This window comes from Nymphalis io, chromosome 19 (genome assembly GCF_905147045.1).
Source record: "Nymphalis io chromosome 19, ilAglIoxx1.1, whole genome shotgun sequence".
NCBI classification, from domain to species: Eukaryota; Metazoa; Arthropoda; class Insecta; order Lepidoptera; family Nymphalidae; genus Nymphalis; species Nymphalis io.
The window spans coordinates 4310122-4320967 of record NC_065906.1 but is presented as its reverse complement, the minus strand read 5'-3'; the positions used below and the strand labels follow the sequence as shown (position 1 = coordinate 4320967).

At 30.5% G+C, this 10846-nt stretch overlaps 2 protein-coding genes and 1 long non-coding RNA gene across 3 annotated transcripts; 2 read left to right on the top strand and 1 right to left on the bottom strand.

Moving 5' to 3' along the window:
* Positions 1 to 110: 110 nt before the first annotated feature.
* Positions 111 to 6653, bottom strand: LOC126776073 (L-threonine ammonia-lyase). The gene is made up of 9 exons (XM_050498344.1): positions 6513 to 6653; positions 6031 to 6144; positions 4553 to 4623; positions 4100 to 4387; positions 3332 to 3494; positions 3074 to 3229; positions 1735 to 1871; positions 1246 to 1471; positions 111 to 629 (listed from the first exon to the last, which is right to left on the bottom strand). The coding sequence occupies exons 1-9, from the start codon at positions 6537 to 6539 to the stop codon at positions 471 to 473; spliced, it is 1341 nt and encodes a 446-aa protein (XP_050354301.1). The 5' UTR covers positions 6540 to 6653; the 3' UTR covers positions 111 to 470.
* On the top strand, positions 849 to 3406 carry LOC126776075 (uncharacterized). Its single transcript, XR_007669932.1, has 3 exons — positions 849 to 962; positions 1108 to 1223; positions 3322 to 3406. It is a non-coding gene; the product is annotated as an uncharacterized LOC126776075 (long non-coding RNA).
* Positions 6654 to 9358: 2705 nt separating the features above from the next.
* LOC126776053 (DNA-directed RNA polymerase II subunit RPB3) lies at positions 9359 to 10443 on the top strand. The gene has a single exon (XM_050498319.1). It carries the CDS (start codon positions 9575 to 9577, stop codon positions 10400 to 10402), a length of 828 nt encoding a protein of 275 aa, XP_050354276.1. The 5' UTR covers positions 9359 to 9574; the 3' UTR covers positions 10403 to 10443.
* Positions 10444 to 10846: the final 403 nt, after the last annotated feature.

Sequence of the window (10846 nt, the reverse complement as noted above, 5' to 3'; positions counted from 1 at the left end):
AAAGGAAAACTTTAATTTTATAAAAACAAATAAGTTTAGTGTAAATACCCCTTATATTCATTAATATTTATAAGATTTTCTAAACATTATTTTATAATTTATATTTTTTAAAAGCAATATTTGATGGGTTATGTATAATAATATATTTCGATTTTAATCTATGGAATCGAATGTTGCATATATTATCTATTGTAACACCTATATATTCATTATATACATTATTTGAAATTTTCGTATTTATTATAAAATAATTGAAATAAAACTTTGTAATATGAAAGGTACCCTTAATGTTAAAACACCTAGAAAAAGTTCAAAAATCGTCCTTATAGATGAATAATATCATCACAAGCGATACTATCTATTATATATAGTAATACTTTAAGATCCCAATGGGAAACCTTAATTAAGATAATAATAATTAATATTTATGACAAGATAAATATTAATTATTTTTATTTTTTATGTGAAAATTATTTTGAAACATCATCCAGGGAGTCTGTGCTCGGTCTGCGATTGCTTGACAATTCTTCCGGCTCCCGAGAGAAGTACCATTCTTTATAAGTGTTAGTGATCAATGTTCGGAGTTGATTCATGTGTTCTGGACCTCGAGTTTCACACACTACTTTAACCTGTAAATTAAATAAGAAAAAATCTAATAATTGTATGACAGTTATGTATGTTAGGAATATGTCAAACCACTAAAAAATAGTTAATTGTCTATGCGTTATGTCATCTTCATATCTTTGGTTAACTACATTAGACGCCAGAAGTCTGCGGGGGGGTAGGGTCTTTAATGGCGGATACCTAACAATTAATATGATTTGCTCACGTGCCAGACATTATTAACAGTGATAATTTGTAAAGCAATATTAAAGACCGCGTCTGCCACCATAGTGGCGCTGCGTTGTCAATTGTCAATGCTTTGCTAAACCAATATTTATAGTTCCTCTTTTAAAATTAAAGTAAGTTATACACAGCCTCATAGCAGTGTTGTTATAAAAGTGTAGTAAAGAAACATGGTATAATTATAACCTATTTAAGATCTCACATAAGAATATGAGGTGTTATCTGAATGCTATGAAAATTAATTACTAGTAATTATTTCAGAACAGCATTTATTAATCAAATTATGTCAGTTGGATACATAATTGTGAAGGCACCTCGGTTAAATCTGATTTAAATTGAGCAGACCTCAGTATTTGAAATAATTAGAATTTAAATTGGTAAGTATTGGAAAATACTAACCCGAACACTAAATATGTCTCCATAGACCCAAGCGCGTTCTTGTATTATGTCCTTGATGGAGACGCCAATAGATGCAATGAGCTTGCAGAGTTCCGCGATACCACCGGGACGATCACTCACAGTCACTTTAAATTTGACGAGACGTTGTTCTGCTGCAAGACCTCGTTCCAAACAACGTCCGAGGATCGTCGTGTCAATGTTACCACCAGATAAGATACATACTACTCTAAAAATAAATAATATATATTTAATTTATACGAATTTGCTAAGCCAGTTTTGATATATTTAAATTATCTCATTGGCAACCGCAATGCAGCAGCATGAATAATTAAGCTTCAATCCCTGTCCTTATGAATATGGGGAGCTTTAAGCTGACTGTTCAGGCATTTGAAGGCTGTTACTTTTTATTCTTTATTATATTTATAAATATATTATAAATATTATTTGAAATATATTAATCTTATAATGCGAACAATGTCTCGTACATACTTTTTGCCAGCCAACTCCGGCACGTGGCCTGCCATAATGGCCGCGACTCCGACTGCACCACCGCCCTCCACCACGTACTTTTCTTGTTCCGCAAGCCGCAGAATAGCACGAGCAATCCAATCCTCGTGCACAGTTATCTGATGAATTTTAAATTACATATTATATCACCCGTGCTGCGGAAAGTTCGTTAGTCCTGCGCCTGAACTGGTCGTGTCGGATTGCCGTTTAATCAGATTATCGGATTATGGAATAGCGTATGCACTTGAACATGCGTTTGGACTCTACTACCACTTACCATCAGATGGAGTAGAGTAATTTGCCATCCCGGCGCATATAAAAAAAATGCACACACAGTCTCTATTGAGAATATTATTTTCATTTGAATTAGTTGAAATAAATAATTTGATCATTCATCATTGAACGTGGAAACTTCTCGTGACTTATTATTATTATTCTTGGTATCTCAAGTCTCCCGGATTAATCGTTGTAGGTACTTAATTATGTACCTATGATTGGGTTCAGCTTCAGAAGGAACAGCATTTCGTTCTATGAAGTTATGTGTATGTATATAGCAATATATAATATAGAGTACTGATGTTTGGAGGTAGGATAAAAGATGAGAGGGTTTAATAACTAGACACCGAAAAATTAATTGTAATATTTAAAAATAAGCTACCTAAACTTAACAGGAAATACAAAAAATCTTGGAAAATTATTTATCAATGTAACCTTATGAATAATATGCGGAAATAAATATAAGCAACCTTTTTACAATGGCTACAATATGACCATAAACCTAACCTCATAGCATAGTTATTGCTATAATTTTCTTAAGTCTTTAGTTTTATTTTTGTGAATGAGCAATTTAATAATATATAGAAGTTTATAATAATAGGTACATATTTTGTTCATAATCATTACGTCTACGTCTGAATGATTACACAAAATTGCGCTTTAATTTTAATTAAGTAATTTGTGAATCAATAACATAAAACATTAAGCAATAACATCACGTAACTTTAGCACTTAATTTTTTTCGATGATTTTTTTTTATATAAAACTTTTTAAGTAAGAAGTTCATTGTTTATTATAAATTATTTTTATCTCGGATCTCATTCGTGTACAAACAGATGACTATGTTGATTATAAAAAAGGGTATCATTTCATGTCAAAGTTCAGTAGTGTCTCAAAATATTATTATTACCATTAATTTTATTAATAAAGCTTAAACAAAATTGATAATATTTTGCAACTAACTATGTATATCATTATTTGGTTTGTTGTACGATACCTTTTTATGTAATACAATATTTATGATAAGATCGATATTTGTACTTACCATTCTATCAATAAGTGGCTCGACGGTTACAAAAGCATTGTACCCAACTGTAGACACTGCAAGACCGTCTGCTAATGTTGAACGAATTTCTACACTCACTGGTTCTTTATTATTTAAAGCAACCTCCATGCTCGGACATTTTTCAGTTTCTACACCCTATAGACGAAAACAATAGTTACAACTATTAGGACTTTCTTGATATGGGTATTCACCACTACAAAAATATTAAAAAAATATATTTCTTATAGAATCACTTACATAAATAAGAACATGTGGCTTAAGATGTTTGACTGCAGTCGCTACACCTGCCAGAAGTCCACCTCCTCCTACTGGTACCAGCACTGCGTCGATGTCTGGAACTTGCTCCAATATTTCTAAGCCGACAGTCCCTTGCCCAGCCATAATATGAGGATGATCGTAACTTTTATATGAAAATAAATAAAAATAATACTATCAGTTTTTACTATTTATCAGTGTCTTTAAGTAATGCTACCCTCGATTCAGTTTGTCTTAATTATTTTTGTTAGAACTAACAAAAAAAAGGAGCTAACTTTAAAAATACAACAAAAGTAATTTCTTTAGAATGTCATATTAGTATGTTATTAAAAATTTAACGAGAATTCTTGCCAACATTCCACGCAATCAGGATTTGTGCAGTACCGGCCTTGATAATTAATTCTTACGTTAATAAATATGTTTTACTGTATCGTGTTTAGTATCTCCGATCAGTTTTATTATTTAAAGCTTTTCGTATACACGATATTTATAGGATATTTATATTCGTATAGGATATTGTTTCTTAGGAAGTCCTAAACAAAATAAATGTTTTTTTTTTTATATTGAATAAACAGGCAGAGTGGCAAATGGGAAACTCTTCCTGCAATCCGGAACACAACAATACTAAGTATTGATATTTGGCGGTAGCGACTAATATGTAATGAGTTGGTGGTATATACAAATGGGTTTTATCAAAGCCCTACTACCGCCAAGTTAAGATGAAAACACCACAAACTTTTTTCAACTTACCCGTTAATATATACGAGCCCTTTTTCTTTAGCCAACATCATGGCGTAGTATTTCGCTTCTTTCATATCATGGCCATGTATGATTACGTTTGCTCCATATGACCTACAGTTCTCTATCTTCATGATTGGAGCTACGTTGGGCATGACCACAGTGGTCGGTATATTTAGTTGCTGTGCGTGGTAACTGAGACCCTGGGAATGGTTTCCCAATGATGCCGATATTACACCTCGTTCCTTGGCCTCCGGTGAAAGAAGAAGCAATGCGTTTCGTGCTCCTCTCTCTTTGAAACTATAAAATAAAGATACAACATTTTGTTTTTCTAATATTATAAGAATTTTACTGATAAAGTAAAGCATTCCACGTCTAAGGTGTCATTTAGGAATTTGTAAAAGATTAATTTGTACATTAAAAAAAATATTTAAGCAACGAAACCTTATTTTTTTAACATTTTACCTTCCAGTGTATTGTAGGAAATCATTCTTGAGATAAATGTCCATACCGTATACCGAGGACATGTGAGATTTCTGTAATTTTAGAAAGTAGACATAATTTATTTTTATAATTTTATTATTAACTTCTTAGAATTTCAAATTTCGGATTTAGAGTGAGCTTACAAGAAATTATAAGGATTCGGATCTGGTTCCACGCGGCTATAAAACTTTAACCTTAAAAAAACTTAATTGTTTGTGACCTTTTATAGAAAAGGGGCTACTAACTTTATGATATATGAGATATAATTACAAGTAAATAATCTTTAAAAGAAGGTACAATAGGTAGAAGTACATAATCCAAGTTTACGCATTTTTAATATTATCCTAGGTTATAGTTAATTTGATATTCTGATAAGAACCTATTTATATTCTCATGTAACTTTATAGAATCTAACCTCATAAATTCAAATCGTAATTAAACCTTAGTAGTTAAAGTGTGACACTATTAATAGGTACCTACTTAAATACCTTACTAGTTATTTCTTCCGTACTAACTGATATATACGATTTGTTTCACATTAAATCTTGGATTTATTTTTATTGACTGTGATTTCTTTTATTTCCGGGAAGCGATAGCGTTTATCAAAAATGGACATAATTTTAAATACCATATGGAATGTCGAAGTCTTAAGCTTTTATTACACTATATATATATTACATTGTTTGGACAAAATTTGGATTAGGTATGTAATAAATAAAAATGAAGATCCACACATATTATAATTCTAAACGTTACAAAAGAAAATTTGAAATATGACATTTTAACAAAGTACTATTATAGAACCTTACTGTCACTAATAAGCCGATAACGTTAGCTTCAAAATTCTAGCATTCAACGAGATACTTATTTGGAATTCCTTAAAGTAGATTCACCTCTGCCAAATACGCGGTAGACAAGTAACTTATATTATACCTATCGTCTTATATTAGTTTAGGCTACGGCTTCAGACTTTACTTATTCATTTTCCAAAAAAGAGTTATCAGGGTTATTTAGCATTTAAAAGCGTCACTGCAGTTTATTTACAACAATAATTTCTATAATAATATTAAATGTTTTTAAAGTTCTTGACGCTTACCCTTTGTTAAATCTTTATTCTGCAGCGCATAATATACGCTTTGGTCTTGTAAAACAAAGATTCAAAGGCTCTTGTAACAGTGTGTACCAATGTGAAAAAAACATAGTTTGTTTATCTCTATCATCATTGTGCAAAAGGATTTTTGTTTTGCTTATTAGAGTGACAAAATAAATTCATTGTTTTTATGAAATAAATAATTAATATATAATTCAAAGGTCATATTTCTAAATATAACAATAAAGCTCAATAATTTTGATTCTTTTAATTCTTACATGAGTTATATTTTTGCCTTTTGATAATTTTATTTCGATATTCCTCGTAGTATTTTTCTTTCAATCTATGACAAAAAATTAACTTTACTCACCACGCATGGCGTTTTAGTAATTCCACTTTGAATTCTGAATGCAGCAGCCGATACATCCTCAAATGATATCCTTTGAGGGTTCTCTTTATCACACATGGGATCAAACTCAACGGTCTGAAAAACCATAGTTATAGCACTATAATGTACTTCTCACCACCTCAAAACCCTGACTGAAGAACAGTTTTAACAAGACCAAAGTATTCCGTTGGGGTCACAAGAGTCACTAGTACTATCATAGCGATACGTTAATTAGAGAAAGATAACTAAACTAAATTGCAGAAACATAATTGTCTATGTAAGTCTTATTTATTTGCTAAAGCCGGTGAGAACTAATTACATATATGATAATAGGGTTGTTAATTTTTTCATTTAGTAAATAAATATTTATATCTACTTAGATAAATCTTAATGGAATTATTGATAATTACTTTTTTTTAAATATAAAAAAGATTCTCATAATATCATATCATTTAAAAACTTACTGAACTTCTGTTTTCATAAAGCTCCATATTGTATTTTTTTATAAGTATCAAATTAAGTTTAAATCAAAGAACGCGCTTACTCTTACGCGACCAAGTTTAAACTAAGAATTACAGCACCTTTCGCCGGGAATTAGACTGTTATGTAAAATAAATTGGTACACTAATGTATTACATACGTTTGATTTAAAATTCAACAAACAATTACGTATCCATACTTTTATATAAATGATGTTTGAGATCGAAACTTATGTATGTTGAATATAAATGGGAATATATATATGGTTCATTATTTAAAAAATAACGTACAGTATCAGCGTACATTCATATATATATAAATATATATGTTTATCAATTATTCAACGAACAATATTTCGTACAAAATAATTGCTCTGTATATTATAGCTAGGGACAAAACCTCCTCTTAAATATATAATGTTGTAGATGCAAGGAGAATTTTACCATGTCTTAAAATAAATGATGTTCCCGTACCTTCAGCAATTAACGTTAAATATTTAGGAGTCTGGTTGGACAGAAGTTTGCGTTGGACAAGACATAGAGGAAGTGGTTAAAAAGTGCTCTAAGTTCTTGAACATAATAAAAGTTCTAGCTGGTCCTTCATGGGGAATTCATCCTAAGCATCTGCGACGCCTTTATTTGTCTATTATTAAAAGCAGAATGGATTACGCTAGTTTTTTGATAGGAAATTATTCTAATACACACCTTTCTAAGCTGGATAAAATACAAAATCAAGCTCTTAGAATTATAGGTGGTTTTTTAAAAAGCACGCCAATCCATGTAATGGAAAGCGAGATAAGTTTACCACCTTTATATGTTAGACGAGCTTTTTTAGCACATAAATTTGTCCTTAAGTGCATTTCCCTCTCAAAGGATGTTTCAATAGAAATTTTACAAACCATGAGTACTCTTCAAACTAATGATTTTTGGTTAAACAACAAGAAACCTTTATTAATAAAACCCTATGATGATGTTAAAATATATAACATTCACTCGTCAGAGCTGTTGGAAATGTTCTCCTTGCAATTTTGGGTTTCACAGATTGATATTAAAAATCTTATTAGAATTAATCTCGATGATGTTAAAGGTCCAAAAAATAACTATGACATTAATTTTTTGAAACAAACAACTACTTCATATCTAGAACAGGAGTATAGAGATTGGTATAGAATTTTTACGGATGGTTTTAAAACTGATAATCTTTTAGGTGCTGCTTTTTATGATCCAAATTTAAATTGTGAGGGTTGTTTTAAAATAAATGAGAATGTCTCCATAATGACATTGGAACTCATTGCGATCTCAGAAGCTTTGACAGAAGCTCTGAAGGAGTGAATGAATTGATATTTATATGAAAAAATCTCTTTTTACTTTAAATTGTTGTTTATAATTAAAATTATGTAGTTTGAATATCACTACATCGACAACATATACATAATACAATTACTTGAGCTCGATTCTATATAACAGAATAAATAAGAAGATCAATATTTACTCACTTACGACTTACCAATGTAAAATGCAAATGACCAACTGGCTTTTCAATTTGGGTTATGATGGGACTGAGTTATTACTAAAACGATTATTATAAAATTTACCTTACTTATTTTTCTTTCCTACTCTATCCCTTCCTTATTATATACTTTATAAATAATTTTAGTTATATATATAGTTATATATATTTAGATGTATATATGTATATATATATATTTTTTATTTTTATTTTAATGTCTACAATGAACAAATAATAAATAAATGTGCTGTCGAGTTGGAGGGCGTTAGTAACTGCGACACAGTTTTATACTATTGTAGTTACTATCGTATATATTGTTTATGATATGTATAATTTGTTCAAAATAAATAATTAAAAATAAAATTAATAATTCCGACGTTTACACCTTGTACGTTGTGTATGTGAAAGAAAATATTTTATAAGGATTTACTTCTTGAAATATATAATTAATATAATAGTTTTGGATTTCATATTTTAATAAAGCTATTAAATATTCGCAGTACTCTCTTGTTTCTAGAAAATAGAGGCTAATTGATTTAATGGCTAAAAGACTGCAGACACCGAAGTCTTTGATTGGTCCTACACATAAACTTTTTTCTATCGTGTCCAATTTATCTTCCCGTCGGATAATAGACAGAGTAATTATTGTGTTTGTGCACACACTTGCACACTTTATATATGCTGTACAAAATTAAAAACGTAAATAGAGTATTAATACGTAATTGGGACTAGAGACTTAGTATGATAATAAAACAGTCAACACTAAAAATCATTAAAATAAGAATTATATTGAATTGTGACGGCCTTAGGTGCTAGTATAAGTTTTTGATTTGAATTTGAATCAACCTGATCAATCAGTTAAGGTTGAATTTGATTAAAGACATTTTAAATAGAGTAAAAAAATAATGGGTGCTGTGATTTGTTTTAATAAAAAAAAAACAAATAAAGCAAGTTAATGTTGTGTGAAAAGTTGATAAGCATAGAATATAAATCTTAATGCGCTTATAAGAGGATTTTTTTTTAATAAGAACAACATCCACAGACTCATAGGTGGCCATGCCTTTTTTGATTATTAAAAATTGTAAATAATTTAAAAAAAAGTTAAATAATTTTTAAACAAAGCTGGGATAGTTTTTTTTCATAATTTATTACATTGATATGAATTACAAAAAATGACAACGTATACGTTAAATAACTGCTCTTGATTGTACTAAGCCTAATATTTTAATAAACAAATATGAACCGATTTTTTGTCATTTTCATTAACTACCTAATACCCTTATATATTTATAATCTGTTAAGGATCATTTGACATTGCAATTGCAAAGGTAAAGCTCGGAGAAGTTTGACATTAGGAATAATAATTAAGTTTTATCGTAATTCAACAAATTTGGTTATTAAATGACGCTTATTTTACCTACTTTGTTTGACTTGAAATAATTGAATATTTTGCATTTTTACATGAGTGGTACGATCCGAAATCGAGAATATTGTTGCCATAAATTACGTGCGCGTCTATTAATCATTAAAAAACAAAATGCCGTATGCAAATCAACCGTCTGTACATATAACAGAATTAACTGATGATAATGTAAAATTTGTAGTTGAAGATACGGAACTTAGTGTTGCGAATAGTATGCGTCGTGTTTTTATAGCTGAAACACCCACCATGGCTATTGATTGGGTACAATTAGAAGCGAACTCCACAGTTCTTAGCGATGAATTTCTTGCACATCGTATAGGGCTTATACCTCTTATATCGGACGACGTTGTTGACAAAATTCGATACTCCAGAGATTGTATGTGCGCCGATTTCTGTACGGAGTGTAGTGTTGAATTTACTTTGGATGTTAAATGCACTGGCGATCAAACAAGACATGTTACTACCGCTGATTTAAAATCAAGTGATCCTAGAGTAGTCCCTGTTACTTCACGTCATAGGGACGAGGACCAAGCAGATTATGGAGAGCTTGATGAAATTTTAATTATTAAATTACGAAAAGGCCAAGAGTTAAAATTACGCGCTTATGCCAAAAAAGGTTTTGGTAAAGAACATGCAAAATGGAATCCAACTGCTGGAGTTTCCTTCGAATATGACCCTGATAATGTCATGAGACATACTTTATATCCAAGACCAGATGAATGGCCAAAGAGTGAGCACACAGAGCTTGACGAAGACCAATATGAAGCTGAATTCAACTGGGAGGCTAAGCCCAATAAGTTCTTTTATAATGTGGAATCTTCAGGTGCATTAAAACCAGAAAATATAGTTCTCATGGGTATTGTAGTATTAAAAAATAAACTTTTGAATTTACAAGTTCAATTGGCACAAGAAACACAAAATGATGCCTTAGCAATTAACTAGTTATAAATATATAATAAATGTAAGAAAATTTTGAATAATTATCTGTGTTTTATTTCTTATATCTTTGGTTTTTTTTTTTTATAATTTTAGTTGAGTTGTTTTGTTTTTATTTATTGTTGTTATGTTATTATATGCAGGAAGTTTTTATTAAGGACACAATTAGTTACAATACAGTAACAGACTGTGAATGTCCTGGCTAAGGCCTCCTAGGGACTCCTTTTTTTGCCCTTTCAGCAGGTGGCAGAATTTCAGTCAAGCACAAGATGAATTATAAACACAAATTAAGCACATGATTGTGCACCAGTTGTGCTTGCCTGAGTTGGAACCCAACCCTGATCATCGGTTAAGATTCACCTGTTCTAACCACTAGGCCATCTCGGCGCTTCACCATTAATTTGCATGCCCTAAATAAAATTACCATTTGCTTGCCTATGGCCCATTTAT